The 21112-nt window shown below is 47.3% G+C and overlaps 1 protein-coding gene and 1 gene segment (V, D, J or C); one reads left to right on the top strand and one right to left on the bottom strand.

The window, feature by feature from the left end:
* Positions 1–8526, bottom strand: part of LOC136375516 (T cell receptor beta constant 2-like) — a 29457-nt gene extending 20931 nt beyond the window's left edge. The window contains 2 exon segments of the C gene segment in view: positions 7556–7853; positions 8294–8526. Of these exon segments, the coding sequence occupies positions 7556–7853; positions 8294–8336 (341 nt within the window).
* LOC136375514 (trypsin-like) lies at positions 2857–6095 on the top strand. Its single transcript, XM_066341061.1, has 5 exons — positions 2857–2961; positions 3674–3842; positions 4444–4697; positions 5322–5458; positions 5840–6095. Exons 1-5 carry the CDS (start codon positions 2922–2924, stop codon positions 5987–5989), a joined length of 750 nt encoding a protein of 249 aa, XP_066197158.1. The 5' UTR covers positions 2857–2921; the 3' UTR covers positions 5990–6095.
* Positions 8527–21112: the final 12586 nt, after the last annotated feature.

The raw sequence follows: 21112 nt of genomic DNA, 5'->3' as shown, positions 1-21112 counted from the left end.
TCACTGGCAGGAGACACTTGGGAAGAGAGGAGCAGTTGTTCCTCCACCACAAAGTTCTGTGAGATCACAGAATCACAGAATATTCTGAGTTGGAAGGCACCTACAGGAATCATCAAGTCCACCTCATAAGTGAATGTCTCTTCTCACCTTTTACATCTCAGTCATGAGATCAAACCCATGATTGAGATGTAAAAGGACTAAGCTCAGAAACTTCATGTTTTATGCTCATGGGAAGCTTTACTTCTGTCAGCCCATAGTCTCAACAGGTTTCTCTTTCCCAAGATCTTGAATCAGCCTGGACAAATGTATTTCCTTTATCTGAGTCCTGCAATGATTCAGCTGACCAAAATACTTGAACTAGGAACGTGGAGTTCCAGAAAAACAAGCTGCCATTGCTTGTCCATTGATAACACCCAACACAGCTGCCCTTCAGTCACCAGTCCTCCCTCCTTCCTGTGCCCCAGGAGCCACCAGCTTTCTACCCCAGCATCACTGCATGAAGTGAGAAACTTGTTTGCAGCAATGGATGTACACCCTTGAGTGTATTCTTTGAAGGATACTATAAAAAACATTTCAATGGGTCTGTGGGATGTTCAGCAGCACTGAGCAGAAACAGTTATTTATGTTTCAGACAGGGATTTCTTCTCCTAAAGAAAGAAAGAAAGAAAGGAAGGAAGGAGGGTCATTAGAGGGTGTTCTAATTTCAACTGTAATTCAAAGGAGTGTGTTCATCCTCCACAGTTCTCATGGAAAGGCCTGAAGGGCTGCTGTGAGGCTGCTTGCTGGATCACCTCTAAATCGTGTCAGAAACACCACATTTGCCCTCATTTCAAACATTGGCTTGCCCCATGAGCAGGGCACACACTAGGGAGTTCTGGGCCTAATGGGAGCCTCTGGAAGGGGCGTCAGACAGGCTGTTAGGAGGATGAGAGGGGCTTGGGTGAGTTATGTTCACTAGTTACCTGGTATCAAGGACTTATGAACACAAGAGCCACAGGTGCCATGAAAACAGATTTTTGGCTGTGAGCTTTAGCAGTAGCCTGGGAAGAGGCCAGGAGTCTTCTCTTTCTGATTTAAACAAGTAACTTAAATCTTGGAACCTCTAGGGAACCTCAGAGATCGTGTTCTTCTTGGAGATTATCAACCAGCCCCAGATGGACTTCCTGATTTTAAGAATAACTTATAAGTGAAAGATCAGAGTAGATTAAATAACTAAAAAAGAAAAAAAAAAGTGAAATATACTAAGATAAAGGCAGGGATGGTCAAGCTTGCTGATTCAAATGCTCACTTGCTAATTCACCTGAAATTTGCGTGGATATTTAATCAAATGTAAAACCCCATGAAAGGAAGGAAAGACACACAGTCATAGCCTAAAGGTTACCTTACAGGATATGAGAGCTAGACATCAGGAAATATATTGTTCTAAAACATCCATCTCCATCTATGCCAATGGCATGTTTTAGACAAAGACATTAGAAATCCACAGATCAAATTAAACACTACAGTAAACTGGAAATTTTTCTTGCTCCACTTAGTTATGATGTGATTGAAGCTTTGGTAATTCTTGACTCTCTTAGTCCTATTATGGACATTTTCCTTTCCCACAGGAAGCTTCTAATCCTTTTTTCTTTCACAGGATAAAACATGCTTGTAAGAAAGCTGTGCATTCATACCAGTTTGAAGGCCAACAGAATTCATGCACCCCCTTGGAGGAGTCCCCGGCCTTGGACTTGTACTTCAACACGAAGGAAAATTAACATCTGGACAGTGACACTGTGTGTATCAGTCCTCCAGGCCCCACAAAAAATTAATCAAGAAATGGAGTAAGAAGAATATTCCTATCTAGTCTCTCAAGCTATTCCAGCATCTCCAAACATATGGCTTCTCTGTACTGTCTCTGGAGAGAATACTGTGTCTTTCAGGAGCTAACATGATGAAGTTGGCAGCTGCTTGGAGAATGAACATGATTATTCATCAAAGCTTTAAGCTTTGGTAAACTTTGTGTCATGACAGAAATCCCCAATCCTGCAGAGAGGAATTTCAGAAGATCTTACTATTTGTGTTCACAGGATTATTGCTCATCTACATTACACTCATAAACATCAGCATTATACTGAAATTCTTGTGTGACAAAAATTAGTCTCTCTAGAACATTCCAAAGATGAATAAAAGCATGGTTTGGTATTTGGGTGCATACTTAAATACAGGTTAGGAGAGAGAAAGTAGAAAAGGGAGATGCTGAGCATTCCCACATTTGAACTATTTAACTTGGGAAGCAGTGGGGGGCACAGGATAGTTTTTCTATCTTCCCTTTTGAAATTGCAATGGAGGAATTTGATTTAGGAAAACACTGTGTTGCAATGATATAAACCCACATTATTCAAGTAAAGAGATTTGCTAAAATAAACTCAACAAAATTAACCACTGGGCTTACTGGATTTCCTGGCCCCCATCCCCATCCCTCCCCACCCACCCCACCAAAAGCACAATATATCTTTCTGTCCACTACCTAAAATATGCAACTTCAGGTTAAAATATGCATTTTTAAGAAAGATACCATCAGCAGAGAGGAATGTGAAAATGGTTTGAGAGTTGTCCTCAACAGGTGCTGCATGTAAGAATGAGACAGACAAACAACTACACATCTTCCAAAGCCAACAGGTTTTTTTAGGTTGAAGGCTACCTTAGGGAATAATTAAAATAGCTCTCTATCTTAGCAGAGGTTTATGATTAACGGGTATGTTATTTGTACATTCTACCAATGCCTGCTAATGCCCACATTTTTAGATCTTCAAATTTTCCATTGTGTACTTGTGTTCTGGAGAAAACCTTGGACTAGAGATAAGACCATTGCCAAAAACGTATTTCTAGCAGCTCCCACATCCAGTCAGCCAGTCTGGGCTTGAGCTTGAATCAAGACCATGAAGTGCCTGCTGCTTCTCGCCTTTATTGGGGCGGCTGGTGAGTATATTTTTTATTTCTATTTCTGACATTTAATAGGAAGCAGATATTCTGAGCAAACCTGCAAGGTAGCCTGCTGTGGGAAAGCCAAGTCCAGTTTTGACTTGCAGAAGTCTGAAGGCAGGGCCTGGCAACTTCCTTCTTCTGTCTGTTCCTAATGCCTTGTGCCACAAGCTGGGGAATGAATGCCTTCATAGTGGTTCCTGACCCACCTATAGACATGCGGCCATAGCTTCAGAAAAAGACTGCCTCCTTCTGCAGGACTAAGGAGTGCACAGGGAATACTTCTGGCCCAGGAAGTCCTAAAGCAACTGAAAAATTTTGGACCCTGGGTAGGTGCTCAAAGAAAATATTACTGCACACTTGTCTTTACTTTTTCCCTCAGGCAACCCTTGACTGTTTCAGTAGACAGGATCCTGGGAAAGACGCACTCGTGATCCGATCCAACAAGAACATTTCTGTGTCCTTATGTTCCCTCGGGGAGTAGCCAGCAGGGCTTTAGTTGCAGATATGTGAGGTACCAGTGTAGCTCTGATCCCTTCTTTGAGGGTGCAGCAAATGGATGTGCCTTAGATCTGCCCAGCACTGCTGCCCTGAGTGTCCACAGAAGGGGAGCCTACAAGTGAGGGGCTGCAGACAGGCAGTCACAGGGCACATGACAGCCACATTACCTTTGGCCAGCTCTTGACACATGGAAATTCTTCTCTCCCAGTTGCCTTCCCCACCTTTGCTGAAGATGATGATGACAAGATTGTGGGAGGCTACACCTGTGCCGAGAACTCTGTGCCCTATCAGGTGTCCCTGAATTCTGGATATCACTTCTGTGGAGGTTCCCTCATCAGCAGCCAGTGGGTCGTGTCAGCTGCTCACTGCTACAAATAGTGAGTGGAAAAATTACATCGTTCTATAACCTACTTCTGTCTTCCAGTTCACTTCTAGCAGGAATTCTGAGCTACGAGACAGAAATATCTGAGTGCATCCATTCTGACCAGAGACAGCCAAGGGATGAGTGGATCATTCAGGAAGCTGGGCCGAGGCATCCTGAGGCGTTTTCCACTTTTGCAAATGTTTCTTTGAAAGCAAAACACTTTCTGAAATAACAATGGGGTACTCAAGCAATGAGTTCTGGGCCGTGATTTCTTATCAATTGCATGAATCTTGCTAAAGCATTGTCCCTAGAGAACAGGAAGAGGAACGAGGTCAGGCTAGAACAGTTTGCCTTGTCCCAGAACATTTGTGTAAAGTGCTGCTATGTATCCGACTGCCGTCATGTACTTACAAACCTGCAGAAATTCACCACCTGTACTGGGAGTGGTTAAGATCTCAGGGTGCATCCCCAGGGCTCCCTGGAGGACAAGAAAGATCTCCTGCCCCAGAAGGCTTCTGTGGCAGTGATGTTGGAGCAAGTGCACTCAGGGACAGGGAGGTTTCTCTCAACCTGCCAGGAGCAGTAAAGGACATGCTGTGCCTTCTCTTTTCCAGTCGCATCCAAGTGCAGCTGGGGAAACACAACCTGGCACTCACCGAATCCACACAGCAGTTTATCAACTCTGCTAAAGTCATCCGCCACTCTGGCTACAGCGCCTACACCCTGGACAATGACATCATGCTCATCAAGCTGGCCACCCCAGCCCAGCTCACCAAAGCTGTCCAAACCATTGCTCTGCCTACCAGCTGCGTGGCCGCCGGCACCACCTGCCTGATCTCCGGCTGGGGCAACACTCTCAGCAGTGGCAGTGAGTATTCTGGGGGAATGTACAGACCCCTGGGGGCCCAGGGCAGTCTCTAAGACCTCCCCATTAACCCCCAACAGGAAAGGCTAAAACACAGGGAAGTGCCGTGGGACAGGTCTTTTGAGCAATGGGTCAGTGTAGGGACTGCACACGGGGTTCAGCTAATGTCAACAGAGTTGTCAGTTCTCGGAGAATAACGGTGAGGTCTGGGACTGTGGATCTAGAATTCCTACCAGAGGTCTTGATTCCTTCAAACCAATGGCCAGAGATGTGCATGGCAAGTGGTTTCTATTCCACTGATGACATCTAAACCTCCAAGAGGAGAGGATGGTTTTCCTGAGGCTCAGGTTTCTTCCAGTGTATGTATCACAAGAGTGGCCCCATCTTGGCAATTGATGAAATTGCAGATACCAGAAGAGTTAAGGTGGCTGCAGTGTAGAATGGTGAACCCATGGGTAGAATTTGTTCCATCTCTACTGAAGGAACGCATTGTGTGGTTGCTGTTGAGAGGAAGCAGGATGGCTGCCAAAACAGGGTGTCCAGCATTCACTTTTCTGCTAAGATCATCTCCAAGCTCTGAAAAGGACTCAGCAATGCCATCAACCATCTCTCCCTGTTTCCTTGTAGGTAACTACCCAGACGAGCTGCATTGCCTGAAGGCTCCTGTCCTCTCTGCCTCTGACTGCTCTAATGCTTACCCTGGGGAAATTACCAATAACATGATGTGTGTAGGATTCCTGGAGGGAGGAAAAGATTCCTGCCAGGTAAATCATCTGCCTCTCCCTTCCCAGTCATTTCTCTCTTGCCTTTTCTCAGACGAAGATGCCTTCACATTACAGAGTCAGTGGTAAATCTGAGTTCTTGGATGACAGCAGAGGCTTCAGGCACACATATCCTGAATGTTTGCTGAGTACTGTGTCTGGCAAAACCAGGCAGCTGACTCATCCTTAGCTGTGGGTCCATTGGAGCTCCAGTCAGGCATGGTAGCACCAGGTGGAGAGTGTGAATCAGAAACAGCCTTCGTAGAACCTTTGTCCAGAGAAGGCCTGACAGGGCTTCCTCCAAAGCCAGTGATGTCGAGGAGCTCTGGCTCATTGCTTAGGCTGATGCCATTTGCTCAATATCCATACCCTTTGTGTGCGCAGGGAGATTCCGGCGGCCCCGTGGTCTGCAATGGAGAGCTCCAGGGCATTGTTTCCTGGGGTATTGGATGTGCCCAGAGGGGCTACCCCGGAGTTTACACCAAGGTTTGCAACTACGTCTCCTGGATCCAGTCCACCATTGCTGCCAACTGAGATGCTCGTTTGGTGTGACCTGTATTTTCTCATCATCATTTCTGTTTTTGTGGGTCTGGACAAGCAAAAATTATGAAAAAGTAATAAAGACTTTCAGGCACCCTTACTTTGTGCACTGTTTCTCTGGGAATTTCCATAGCCTGTGATATTGGGCACAGCGGCAGTGAACATTACTCAAAGGAAAATATTTATTATTTGTAGCGCCTCTAAACTGACAGGGTCTTGGAACAATTTGCAGGCTCATCACCTGGAGTCTTTCTGTCGGTTACTTGCTCTTGTTTCTGGGGAAAAAGATCATTTCTGTTCTTTTTGAACAGGACAAACAATAGCCCATATTTCAACAGTTCTTGAAGTGATTCTGAAATTCATCCTCAGACTTTGCCTGTCCCCCTTCCCCTGGGAACACTAGCAGCTGCAGCATGGCATCCTTTCTTTGAGCCTGCTTATACCACTGCATGAGGAACGGAAGATGGATGAGGGTGGTGTTTTCCCAGAAAGTCAGCATGGGGGCAGAGCATTGGAGTAGAGACTTCGGGTCTGCCATGGTGAGGAGTTGGTCCTCGCCAGGAAGCTGATTGGGGCACATGTTCTATGCTTGCAGAGTGCCAGAATGAGGCTGTGCTGTCCCAAATCCTAAGAAGAAAATAAGTTCAGGAGAGAGGAAGGTGGCAAGTGAGGAGGGAAGGCAGAAAAGCTAGAGGAAGAAAAAACTTAGAGCTGGGAGGGAAACAGGAAAACAAGCCAGAAAAGGAGAAACGCAATGAAAAAAGCAGGAGATAAGAAAGCAAGAAAAAAATGCCAAAAAAAAAAAAAAAAAAAAAAACCTAGAAAAGGATGAAAACTAAAAGGAAGACAGGAAATGAAAGTTGAGGGAGGACAGGAAGAAAGTCTCAGGGAGTAATTGTAGCCATGAGCCAAGAGCCTGAGGCTCTTTGCCTACAGTCCCTGGATTCCGTCAAACCTTCAGTTACATCATAAACATCAGAGTGTTCAGGTCACAGGGCAGTGGTGTAAATTGCAGTCCCTCGTGCACAGCAGTGTGCCCATTCCCTGGAGACCAGCGGGGCCAAGGACCAGTGGGCCTTCTCCTTCCAGCTGGTGGAGAGGGAAAATGCTGTGTGGACTCTTCCACATCCTGCTTCAACAGTCAGGAGATGATGAAACAGATTGAAAGGAAGGAGAGATGGATGAGGAAGGGAATAAGAAATAGGAAGGAAATAGGTGTGAGAGGACAGAAGAAAAGTCAGGGGGACAGAAAGAAAGAGATGAAAGCCAGAAACTGAGAAGCAGTCTGTGAATGGCAGAGAAATGAGCTGAGACAGTGAGGACAAGAAGAAACAAGCGTCAAAAGGTGATTCAGAGGTGGGAAATAACAGAAAAGCAGCTAGAGACCATGCAGAAGAAAGACAGATGGACAGACACACAGGCATAGACCATCCTTCCTGAAGAGCTGGAGGGCAAGTGAAGAAAACAGGTTCTGTCAAACACAGGGCTCAGTGTGCGCTGATGCCAGATCTCTGTTTGACTGGAAAGGTTTGTGATGTGCTGCACCAGTCTGTGAGTCACTGTGCATCTTGTTCAGCACAGAAATAGGTGCCTGTGTCATTGAGCAGGACAGGCTGTATCTTCACAGATAAGTGGTTGTTCTTAGTCCCATTACTCTGGAAGCGATGTTTGAATTCCTCCTCAATATCTGCCTTGTTGCCTTCCACTGAATATACAACCAACTGCATACTGGCATCCTTCTCCATGGGTAACTTGTACCAGTACATGTTCACAAACAGTTTCCCTGATGCAGAACATTCCAGAGTCACGGTGTCTCCCACCCGGACAACTGTGTCTGGTGATTGTTGAAGGGCCCAGCCTGGAAAGACAGGAGAAGAAATGTGGGAAGTGAAATGAATTGGAGAGAACAAAAAGCCATATCCTTTAATTATGTCATAGGATGGAATGCCACCAGGACATCAGAAAGTTTTGGGACAGTGCCTTTCTTCTCTGAAAAACACATATAGCATCCAAAACCCCCAAAGAAACCAGCTTCAAATGCAACAGTAAATCTGTCTTGAGAAAAAAGGGCTTTGGTTCACTCAAGAGTAATATTAAAATGGGACAGGAAAGGAAAAACGAATTTGAAGCATTGCAGAGTTTTCTGATTCAATGGGTGGTGGAAAAGCTCACCTGGGTCATTGCCCAGCCTCCCCCTGGAAGCCCTGGGGAAGGGGCACTGCCAGCAATTGGGAGCACAGCTGAGGAGGCAGCAGCAGCTCCAGTGCAGCTGCTCAGGAGGAAGGGAAGCCCACTTACCCACAGGCAGCAGGATGGCCACAAGGAACCGCTGGGAATCCATAGAGAAAGGCCCCCTCCTTCCAGCACCCTGCCCCTGGTGACAGCACAGACAGGGAGATGTGTAAAGAGGAGAGGTGGAGAGGAGGAGATAGGTCTCTCAGTGGCTGGGCAGGGGAGGCAGAGGGAGACTGAAAGGTGCCAAGGCAGCTGTCTGTGCAGGAACGGTGGGGAATGACACCTGCAGGCAGTCATGAGGTGCTTGTACTCTGCTCCTCTGGCTTCCTGCTGGGTGTGAGCGTGGGGCTGCATGAGGAGGCGGGAGTTCAGTCGGTGGCAGAGTTCAGGGCTATCATGGAGCAGGATGGGGCTGTGTGGCAGCCTGAGCATGTGCACAGGAATGGATGAAACGGCAGAAAATGCTGGGAAGAGAAGGCGATCTCAGGAATGCGCGCGTGTGTGTGTGTGTGTGTGTCTGTGTCCCGCTGCTTGTCTCCTCCCCAGCCACCCTCACAGTCACAGACTCCCAGCCCTGCAAGTTGCAAGGTGCAATCTCTGCTTCTCCCAGTCAGGCCTGACCTGTTGTCCAGGTGTGGGAGAAGCGGCTGACATGCCAACCTGGTGTCTCTTGGAGCACGACAGAGAATAGTTCTGTAACTGCTCTTTTCTGACTCCAAAGGAGGATCTGCAGGAGAGAACAGGCTGCCTTTGCCTCTGCACTGGGACTGCCCCTGCAGGGACTGCGCCTTGGAGAGATTGCTGAGGAGAAGTTTGTGCCTCGCAGGATGTGCTGCTACAGATTGACCTTCTCCACGCCAGTGAAGAGCAGGTACTCTCCTTGCCTCTTTAATGCAGCACTGTGCAAAAGAGCAGCAGGACACAAATGGACAAAGCTGGAGAAAGTCATGTCTTCTTCCCTGCACACAGCCATGTTCACCTGCCCAAGGCAGAGGTGTTGCAGTCCAGGGCATTCCTTTGGATGCCCTGGAAGGTCACAGACCTCAGCAGAGAGGACTGGGACCCGATGAAGAAGGGTTGAGGTCTGTACAAGAGGGTTTCAATCCTGGCCAGGAGTGCCTGGGGTCTTTCCACGGTGGTTGACTGGCACAGAACTCAGGGAGACACAGCCTTTGACTTCAGTCCATGGAAAAAGGCTTCCAACAGCGAGGGAAGAATTACAAACCACAAAAGTGTGAAGATAGTAGTGTAGTGTATCAATAGGTGGAAAATTTGTGTAGTTTTGGGTTTTTAGAATATAGGTGCATGGGGGGACAAGATGGAGGATTTAGGGCAGTGCCCTGGGGTCTTCTTCTTCTTCTCCCCTGGCCTCCATCTTCTGATGTGACGGTGGCACAAAGTAATTTGAGGGGACTGGGTCAAAGTAGAGATGATCTGTTTAGCTTAGGTGATCGGTATTGGCACATAACTGTAAATAATATACACATGTAATTATCTTTATAAGAAGGTAACAACCTCCCATCGAGGGGAGAGTCATGCTGTCTCCAAGCAGCAGAACACCTCGGCCAGGCACAGAGAATATTGTAAGATGAGAATTAATAAACAACACAAGAAGCATTGAGAAACAAGACCTTGAAGACTGTGTTTCATTCTCGTGTCTGGACCAGAGCCTTCAGAGAGCAAAAGTCTCTTTTGAACCACCACCTGAAACTTGGGTGAGCAGAAAACCTAATCCGATGTTAGGACAAACAGGGCAAAAAAGGTTGTAGTGGGGAATAATAAATTGCTGATGTTTGTCACCATTTTCGGTGTCAGTCGTGTGTTCTCTGTCAGTGCCCACTGTGTATTTCCTTCTCAAGGCCAAGCAGGCTGAGACCCCTCAGCCTTTGTTCTTGGTTCTTCACACTATTCATCATCTTTCTTCTCCTCTCCTGGATATTCTCCAGGGTGTCCCTGTCTCTTTTGTACTAAGAAGCCCAGAACTGCACACAGCACACAAGATGTGACTCACCAGGGCTGAGCGGAGCGGCTGGATCATCTCCCACACCATCCTGGCAATGCTCTTCCTAATGTACCTCAGGACACCCCTGGCCTTCCTGGCCACCAGGACACACTGCTGCTCCATGGGGAGCTTCTTGTCCATGGGGATTCCCAGGCCCTTCTCTGAAGAGCTGCTTCCCAGCAGGTCAGTCCCCAGCCTGTGCTAGTATATGGGGATATTCCTCCCCAGGTGCATTTGCCTGGACTGAATTTCATAAGATTCTTCTCTGACCATCTCTCCAAACTCTTCAGGTTCCTCTGAAGGGCTGCACAGCACTCTGAGCTATTGGAAACTCTCCCTAATTATGTAATCAGTGAACTTGATTAGGAGACTGTCTACCCCTTCAACTGAGTCACTGATGAACACTGTAACCTGATGGAAATTTCTGTTATCTGCTAAGCATGCTAAAATCACCTGTAATCTTTATAACATGTTTTCTGAAGACAAACGATATGTGGGTTAAGCGGTGGAGGCAGGTGGATCCTGCCCCAGAGATCACACTGAATGGAGGAAATAACACTTTATTTGAGTAAGCACAGCCTTGTGCTCTGCTGCTCCTATTCCTTGGCCACAGAACAACCACAGACAGGTCGTTATAACAGAGGAGTGTGTGGGCAGCTCCCACAGGGTACTGGCTACTTCAACACCTGCCTGGCCTTGCCTTTATCTACAGCTGCACCAGCAACTGCCCACACAAGCACGTGTTCTGTTTGACAGAGGGAATCATGAGAAGCATTGACTGGAGTTAAGTAAGAGAACATCAGTGGAATACAGATTGAAAACAGAAATAAGAAGCGGGGGAAGAGACAGGAGACAGAGAGGAGAAGAGCTGACAGGAGAAAGTGTAGTGCAAGTAAGAGTAAAATGCAGAGGGAGGCCAGGAGTGGCAAGGAGACAAAGATGGACAAAGAAACTGACAGTATCTGACAAGAGGAGGAAGGCAAGGCTCAGAAGCAGAGGAGCTTATGAGTGAGAAACCTCATGCAGCACCCACAAGGTGGAAAGCAGCTCCCGTATATGTGCAGGGACAAGTTTGTGTTCAGCTCTCTCTGCAGCTCCACCAGTGTGTTCACTCTCAGCACAGTAGTATGTGCCAGAGTCATTGAGAAAGGCATGTTCTATGGAGAGGGTGATGCTGTCTCCTTTTATGTCGCTGCTCTTGAAATGGTCCTCAAAACCCTTCTCCATTGTTGCCTTTAGACCTTCATATGCATAAGCCACCTGGGTCATACTGGAATTCTTCTGGGAAGGCCGCATGTACCAGTACATAGCAGTGTTGGTAGATTTCTTCTTGGAACATTCCAGATTCACAGACTGGCCTTCTTTTACTACCATGTCTGGAGACTGCTCCAGGGATAAAACTGGAAAGGAAAAGTACAAACAGTGAGGAGAAGGAAACAATTGGAAAATAACATGATCTAAGTATTGTGGGTTGGTAGAAAAATGTGAGAAGAAAGAGGGCAGCCAAGGGAGCAGTTCAAAGCATGGGACAGCTCTTCAAATCAGCAAGTGAATTTCCAGATCCTCTTCAATGGCCAAGGTGCATTCCTGGGCACTTTGTGTCCAAAACCAGAACCAGCGAGGGGCTGCACAAACAACGACAAAGAGACAGCCATTGCAGAAGATTCAGGGATTCCTGCCCACCACATTCACTGCTCATCCTCAACACAGCAAGCTCTGCAGAATGCAGCAGGGCCAGGAACTGGCTACAAAGCTGGGAGAGCAGCAGCAGCAGGATCAATGGAGATGCTCAGGGCTGGGTTGAGTTCACTTACCCAGAGGGGCCAGCATGGCCACAAAGAAACAGCAAGGAACCATGGCTGAAAAAAGCCCCTTCCCTCTCAGCAGCCTGCCTCTTGCAGCTGCCCAAAGATCTGTGCAGAGGGAGCAGTGAGTGAGGGTGGGACATGTCGGGGTGGGGCTGGCCAAGCAATGTCAGAAGGCATTGGCTGGCTGGGAAGCCTGGGGAATGACACAAACCATGGCAGGAAAGCAGAAGCCCTGCAGAGATGCAGCAGCTGGAAGGGGCAGGCTGGGCAGGGCTGGGTGTGCAGGGAAGGATGGGGTGTTGAGGACAGAACTGGGCTGAGGTTGCACGGGACGCTGAGGGTGTGCAAGGCACAGGAATGCTGGCTGCTCCCCTTCTGCTTCTGAAGCCCTTGGGAGATGGAGGAATGAGGGATAAAATCACACAGAGGTGCCTTGAATGTTCCCATGCACTTTCCCTGCCTTCCCCACACATGGCTGACTCAGTTCCTGCCTGGCCTCCCCACGTCCCACCCAGCTGTGGGACGGCTCTTTCTCTCTGTGCAGCGCTGTGAGCACAGCAAACAAGAGCAGTGAGAGGGAGGCAGGACCCCCACAGACAGCACAGCAGCCCAAGCACTCAGGCTTGGGAGGGCTCTCATGGACATGGCAGTGAGAGCGGCAGGAGAGGAAGGTGAATTCCAGGACAAGCAGGTGGTGGTAGATTTTCCAGGACTGGGCTTTTTTAGCAACAGTGGAGTTCACTGTAGCAAGCAGCAGCTCAGCCATTATCTCTTCTATTACGCAAAAAAAAACCAGAGTGCCAAGTTGCCTCAACCTCTGTTCTTTACTTGCTCCAAAACTCGCGTTAGTTTTTCTTCCAAGCTTTGGCCACTCTTTTATTTTCCTTAAGTACTCTTAAGTATTTAACACTTAGTGCTTTTGGTAACTTACGGGGAAAAAAATTCTTTAGACTAAAAAGGAACAAACTGAATTCCAGCTGTGAAGCAAAGCCCTCAGTGTTGTTTGCACTGTTTTGTTATTAATGCTGTAGTTGTTGGTTTTGTTTGCTTTGTTATACATACTAGTAAAGAATTGCTATTCCTATCCCCAAATTTTGCCTGAAAGCCTCTAACAACAAATTTATTATTAGAAAAACAAAATGGGGGGAGGTGTTAATTCTCCATTCCAGGGGAAACTCCAGCTTTCCCTGGCAGATATCTGTCTTTCCAAACTAAAGACGCCTGTTTTGCCTTTTTCTTGTAATCCTATCTCACGGCGGAAAAGACACTCAAACCATGACACTAAATTTGGCAGACAGAAAGAGGTGAACATGAAACCACTCTACCATCCCAGAACACATGGCACAGGATTCTAACCAGATGGTTCTGGAATAACTCCAGCCTCCAGATCTTCTCCCAGCTACCTGCTCCAATGCATGGTCACCAACACGGCAAAGCTCTTGCCTCATATTCAGGTGGAAGTTCCTGTGCATCATTTTCTGCCCATTGTCTCTTGTCTTAGGGCTTGGAAATGTGGAGAAGAGCTGGATCTACCTCTTCGCATATTTCTTTCAGATACTTACAGTCATTGATGAAATACCCTCTGCGTTGTTTCTTCTCAATGCCAAACAGGCCCAGCTCCCACAGCCTTTGCTCACAAATGACATGCTTCACTCCATTCCTCACCTTTCTCCTCCACAGGACCTGCTCCAGGTGCTCCATGTCTCTCTTGTACTGAAGAGCCCAGAACAGGACACTGCACTCCAGATTTGCCTCCCCAGGGCTGAGTGGAGCCTCACCTCCCTCACCCTGCTGGCTATGCTCTTCCTAATGCACCCCTGGACACCCCTGGCCTTCCTGGCCACCAGGACACACTGTTGCTCCATGGGGCGCTTCTTGTCCACCAGGACCCACAGGCCTTCCTCTGAAGAGCTGCTTTCCAGCAGGTCAGCCCCCAGTCTGTGCTGGTATATAGGGTTATTTTTCCCCAGGTGCATTTACCTTGGCTGATTTTCAGAAGGCTCCTCTCTGCCCATCTCTCCAAACTCTTGAGGTCCCTCTGAAGGGCTGCACAGCACTCTGAGTTATTGGAAAATGTTGCCTCAAGTTTGCCTGTTTTTCACTTTTTGCATTTTGTTCTCACGCAGCTTCCTCTCTAGGAGGAGAATGATAATTAATGGTGATGGTCACCAACAAGTTCGAAAAAGTGGCTACCTGTGTAGCCAATCTTGGCCTGTCTGTAAATTTCTATATATATGGAGTCAGAAAAATAAAGTAGAAGCTTTCCTGCTTGACCTCCTGCTGGCCTGCGTCGTCCTTTCGTGCTCCTAACAGCAGCCGCAAGTGTGACCCTCTCTCACAGGAAAATCCTTCATAACTTGGTCTTATAAGTGACCTTGATGAGGAGACTCTATCCCTTCATCTGAGTCGCTGATGAACAGAACATTGTAACCTGTTGGGAAATTCTGTTCTCTGCTCCACTTGCCAACATCACCTCCAAGCTTTGAATATCTTCACTTACGACGTGTGACGATGTGAAAAGTTTTTATATTTAATGTGTATTTTTGTTGTCCCTTATGCTATTAATTGAGTCCAAAATTGTACCCCCCTTTTCCCTGTCCTGTTAGTACTGACTGGATTGCATTTGCTTACTTAGCTGTCAATCCTTCCCTAGCCTTGCCTTTTCTTCCAGACTCTTCCCTATCAATCCTCCAATCTTCAATGCTTTAATAGTAGTTTAGATCGCTCCCTTCTTCCTGTGTTCCCTTATTAGTTTCAGTATGGTAGTCCTTGCCTTGTTCCCCTCTACTTATTGGATCCTTACCCTGAACTATGACCCTAAGGCAGTCCTTTAAAACCCACTGCCCTGCACTGAGAGACGGAATTTTTCTTTCACTTTTCATTTAGAGGTTTTTAGATCCTACCCTATCCTCTGCCTTTGAGTCAAGTAATAGTAAAGGTACCTAAGAGCTGCAAGTTAACCCATTCTGCATTCTTTACACTGATCCGCCAGTGACTGCCCTGAATACCAGGGGCCCCAGGGGAACGTGCTGAACGACCATTGATTTGTTAAAAAAATATGGATATTGATCTAATACCAGTATCCAACTATGACGGACAAAGACTCTCTAACAGTTTGAAGTTAGAAAGTGTATGTTTATTACGACGCCGGGCAGCGTGAGGGATAGCTCCCAAATACACACGCGCCATTTACAGATGATCACAGGGTCTTTTTATGTACAAAAGTGTTGAATACCCAAAACACAAATGCATATTCATGACTCTGGTCCATCCCATTCCCCACTTCGTATGGTAATTAGCCAAAAAGCAATTAAGCATGCGTAGTTTGTTCTTTGAAATGGGTCGGTGGTCCTTTTTAGGGAGTGGGGTCTCAAAATGATGAAGTAAGATGCGTCTTCCTCGCTTTGCCTTTTTAACCTTTTAGTGTTGGTGACACCTGGATCCTGTTTTCTCAAGACTATCTGATTTATGATGACATTGTGTTCTTGGAGTCTATTGATTAAGTTGACAGGTCTCCTGATTTATCGGTTCCTTAAATCCGGCTTATGTTAAAAAAGGAAGTTTACCTCAGCAATGTCTAGTTAGTAAAAGGGGAGTCTTCAAAATGTAAAGGGAAGTCTACGTCAGCAAGTCCACGTCTACTTTAACTAAAATCCTTAATTCTTTAAAATTAATATCTCACCATAAACAGCAATAATACCAAAAAGCGCTATGAAAAAAATGAACTGTATGTGGCTCAGGGAGTGTAGGCAGGTGGATCCTGCCTCAGAGATCAAACTGCATGGAGGAAATAACGCTTTATTGGAGTAAGCATAGCCTTGTGCTCTGCTGCTCCTATTCCTTGGCCACAGAACAACCACAGACAGGTCGTTATAACAGAGGAGTGTGTGGGCAGCTCCCACAGGGTACTTGGCTACTTCAACACCTGCCTGGCCTTGCCTTTATCTACAGCTGCACCAGCAACTGCCCACACAAGCACTTCTTCTGTTTGACAGGGGGAATCATCATCAGGGTGGACTGGAATTAAGTAAGAGACAGTCAGTGGGGAGCAGATTGAAAACAGAAAGAGCAAGGTGGGGAAGGGAAGGGAGACATAGAGGAGACACAGTGGGGCTGACAGGAGAAATGTAGTACAAGTAAGAGTTAAATGCAGAGGGAGGCCAGGAGTGGCAAAGAGACAAAGATGGACAAAGAAACTGACAGTATCTGACAAGGGGAGGAAGGCAAGACTCGGAAGCAGAGGAGCTAATAGGTGAGAAGCCTCATGCAGCACCCACGAGGTGGAAAGCAGCTCCCGTATATGTGCAGGGACAAGTTTGTGTTCAGCTCCCTCTGCAGCTCCACCACTGTGTTCACTCTCAGCACAGTAGTATGTGCCAGAGTCATTGAGAAAGGCATGTTCTATGGAGAGGGTGATGCTGTCTCCTTTTATGTCGCTGCTCTTGAAATGGTCCTCAAAACCCTTCTCCACTGTTGCCTTTGCACCTTCTACTGCATAAGCCACCTGGGTCATACTGGAATTCTTCTGGGAAGGCCGCATGAACCAGTACAGAGTTGTGCTGGAGGATTTCATGTTGGAACATTCCAGATTCACAGACTGGCCTTCTTTTACTACCATGTCTGGGGACTGCTCCAGGGATACAACTGGAAAGGAAAAGTACAAACAGTGAGGAGAAGGAAGAAATGGGGAAAATTTGAACTAGGCACTGTGGGTTGGTAGGGAATGGGATGAGAAGAAAGAGGGCAGCCAAGGGAGCAGTTCAAGGCATGGGACAGCTCTTCAAATAAGGAAGCAAATTTCCAGTCCCACTTCAATGGCCACTTTGTGTCCAAAACCAGGAACCAGCGAGGGGCTGCACAAACAACGACAAAGAGACAGCCATTGCAGAAAATTGAGGGATTCCTGCCCACCACATTCACTGCTCATCCTCAACACAGGAAGCTCTGCAGAATGGAGCAGGGCCAGGAACTGGCTACAAAGCTGGGAGAGCAGCAGCAGCAGGATCAATGGAGATGCTCAGGGCTGGGTTGAGTTCACTTACCCAGAGGAGCCAGCATGGCCAGAAAGAAACAGCAAGGAACCATGGCTGAAAAAAGCCCCTTCCCTCTCAGCAGCCTGCCTCTTGCAGCTGCCCAAAGATCTGTGCAGAGGGAGCAGTGAGTGAGGGTGGGACATGTCGGGGTGGGGCTGGCCAAGCAATGTCAGAAGGCATTGGCTGGCTGGGAAGCCTGGGGAATGACACAAACCATGGCAGGAAAGCAGTAGCCCTGCAGAGATGCAGCAGGTGGAAGGGGCAGGCTGGGCAGGGCTGGGTGTGCAGGGAAGGATGGGGTGTTGAGGACAGAACTGGGCTGAGGTTGCACGGGAGGCTGAGGGTGTGCAAGGCACAGGAATGCTGGCTGCTCCCCTTCTGCTTCTGAAGCCCTTGGGAGATGGAGGAATGAGGGATAAAATCACACAGAGGTGCCTTGAATATTCCCATGCATTTTCCCTGCCTTCCCCACACATGGCTGACTCAGTTCCTGCCCGGCCTCCCCACGTCCCACCCAGCTGTGGGACGGCTCTTTCTCTCTGTGCAGCGCTGTGAGCACAGCAAACAAGAGCAGTGAGAGGGAGGCAGGACCCCCACAGACAGCACAGCAGCCCAAGCACTCAGGCTTGGGAGGGCTCTCATGGACATGGCAGTGAGAGCGGCAGGAGAGGAAGGTGAATTCCAGGACAAGCAGGTGATGCTAGATTGTCCAGGACTGGGCTTTTTTAGCAACAGTGGAGTTCACTGCAGCAAGCAGCAGCTCAGCCATTATCTCTTCTATTACGCAAAAAAAACCAGAATGCCAAGCTGCCTCAAGCTCTGATCTTTACTTGCTCCAAAACTCGCGTTAGTTTTTCTTCCAAGCTTTCCCCCTCTTTTATTTTGCTTAAGTACTCTTAAGTATTTAATATTTAGTGCTTTTGGTAACTTGTGGGGAAAAAATTCTTTAGACTAAAAAGGAACAAACTGAACCCCATCTGTGAAGCAAAGCCCTCAATCTTCTTGGCACTGTTTTGTTATTAATGCTGTAGTTGTTGGTTTTGTTTGCTTTGTTCTACATACTAGTAAAGACCTCTAACTACAAATTTATTATTAGAAAAACAAAATGGGGGGAGGTGTTAATTCTCCATTCCAGGGGAAACTCCAGCTTTCCCTGGCAGATATCTGTCTTTCCAAACTAAAGACGCCTGTTTTGCCTTTTTCTTGCAATCCTATCTCATGGCGGAAAAGACACTCAAATCATGACACTAAATTTGGCAGACAGAAAGAGGTGAACATGAAACCACTCTACCATCCCAGAACACATGGCACCGGATTCTAACCAGATGGTTCTGGAATATCTCCAGCCTCCAGATCTTCTCCCAGCTACCTGCTCCAATGCATGGTCACCAACACGGCAAAGCTCTTGCCTCATATTCAGGTGGAAGTTCCTGTGCATCATTTTCTGCCCATTGTCTCTTGTCTTAGGGCTTGGAAATGTGGAGAAAAGCTGGATCTACCTCTTCGCATATTCATTTCAGATACTTACAGTCATTGATGAAACACCCTCTGCGTTGTTTCTTCTCAAGGCCAAACAGGCCCAGCTCCCACAGCCTTTGCTCACAAATGACATGCTTCACTCCATTCCTCACCTTTCTCCTCCTCAGGACCTGCTCCAGGTGCTCCATGTCTCTCTTGTACTGAAGAGCCCAGAACAGGACACTGCACTCCAGATTTGCCTCCCCAGGGCTGAGTGAAGCCTCATCTCCCTTGCCCTGCTGGCTATGCTCTTCCTAATGCACCCCTGGACACCCCTGGCCTTCCTGGCCACCAGGACACACTGCTGCTCCATGGGGCGCTTCTTGTCCACCCGGACCCACAGGCCTTCCTCTGAAGAGCTGCTTTCCAGCAGGTCAGCCCCCAGCCTGTGCTGGTATATAGGGTTATTTTTCCCCAGGTGCATTTGCCTTGGCTGATTTTCAGAAGGCTCCTCTCTGCCCATCTCTCCAAACTCTTGAGGTCCCTCTGAAGGGCTGCACAGCACTCTGAGCTATTGGAAAATGTTGCCTCAAGTTTGCCTGTTTTTCACTTTTTGCATTTTGTTCTTACGCAGCTTCAAATAAACTATGTATATTTTTAGAATTGTTTACATTCTTCCTCTCTAGGAGGAGAATGATAATTAATGGTGATGGTCACCAACAAGTTCGAAAAAGTGGCTACCTGTGTAGCCAATCTTGGCCTGTCTGTAAATTTCTATATATATGGAGTCAGAAAAATAAAGTAGAAGCTTTCCTGCTTGACCTCCTGCTGGCCTGCGTCGTCCTTTCGTGCTCCTAACAGCAGCCGCAAGTGTGACCCTCTCTCACAGGAAAATCCTTCATAACTTGGTCTTATAAGTGACCTTGATGAGGAGACTCTATCCCTTCATCTGAGTCGCTGATGAACAGAACATTGTAACCTGTTGGGAAATTCTGTTCTCTGCTCCGCTTGCCAACATCACCTGCAAGCTTTGAATATGTTCGCTTAAGACGTGTGACGATGTGAAAAGTTTTTATATTTAATGTGTATTTTTGTTTTCTCTTATGCTATTAATTGAGTCCAAAATTGTACCCCCCTTTTCCCTGTCCTGTTAGTACTGACTGGATTGCATTTGCTTACTTAGCTGTCAATCCTTCCCTAGCCTTGCCTTTTTTTCCAGACTCTTCCCTATCAATCCTTCAATCTTAAATGCTTCAATAGTAGTTTAGATCGATCCCTTCTTCCTGTGTTCCCTTATTAGTTTCAGTATGGTAATCCTTGCCTTGTTCCCCTCTCCTTATTGGATCCTTACCCTGAACTATGACCCTAAGGCAGTCCTTTAAAACCCACTGCCCTGCACTGAGAGACGGAATTTTTCTTTCACTTTTCATTTAGAGATTTTTAGATCCTACCCTATCCTCTGCCTTTGAGTCAAGTAATAGTAAAGGTACCTAAGAGCTGCAAGTTAACCCATTCTGCATTCTTTACAGTGATCCACCAGTGACTGCCCTGAATACCAGGGGCCCCAGGGGAACGTGCTGAACGACCATAAACAACAATAATATCAAAAAGCGCTCTGTCAAAAATGAACTGTATGTGGCTCAAGGGGTGTAGGCAGATGGATCCTGCCCCAGAGATCACACTGCATGGAGGAAATAACGCTTTATTTGACTCAGCACAGCCTTGTGCTCTGCTGCTCCTATTCCTTGGCCACAGAACAACCACAGACAGGTCGTTATAACAGAGGAGTGTGTGGGCAGCTCCCACAGGGTACTGGCTACTTCAACACCTGCCTGGCCCTGCCTTTATCTACAGCTGCACTAGCAAAAGCCCACACAAGCACTTGTTCTGTTTGACAGGGGGAATCATCATCAGGGTGGACTGGAATTAAGTAAGAGACAGTGGAGTGCAGACTGAAAACTGAAAGAGAAAGGTGGGGAAGGGAAGGGAGACAGAGAGGAGACAAAGTAGGGCTGACAGGAGAAAGTGTAGTGCAAGTAAGAGTTAAATGCAGAGGGAGGCCTGGAGTGGCAAGGAGACAAAGATGGACAAAGAAACCGACAGTATCTGACAAGGGGAGGAAGGCAAGGCTCAGAAGCAGAGGAGCTGATGGGCGAGAAGACTCATGCAGCACCCACGAGGTGGAAAGCAGCTCCTGTATATGTGCAGGGACAAGTTTGTGTTCAGCTCCCTCTGCAGCTCCACCACTGTGTTCACTCTCAGCACAGTAGTATGTGCCAGAGTCATTGAGAAAGGCATGTTCTATGGAGAGGGTGATGCTGTCTCCTTTTATGTCGCTGCTCTTGAAATGGTCCTCAAAACCCTTCTCCACTATTGCCTTTGCACCTTCTACTGCATAAGCCACCTGGGTCATACTGGAATTCTTCTGGGAAGGCAGCATGAACCAGTACATAGCAATGTTGGTAGATTTCTTCTTGGAACATTCCAGATTCACAGACTGGCCTTCTTTTATCACCATGTCAGGGGACTGCTCCAGGGATAAAACTGGAAAGGAAAAGTACAAACAGTGAGGGGAAGGAAG

Source organism: Sylvia atricapilla, chromosome 2 (assembly GCF_009819655.1).
Source record: "Sylvia atricapilla isolate bSylAtr1 chromosome 2, bSylAtr1.pri, whole genome shotgun sequence".
Classification (NCBI taxonomy): Eukaryota; Metazoa; Chordata; class Aves; order Passeriformes; family Sylviidae; genus Sylvia; species Sylvia atricapilla.
Note: the sequence above shows the minus strand (reverse complement) of the source record. Positions and strands in the feature narration are given on the sequence as shown.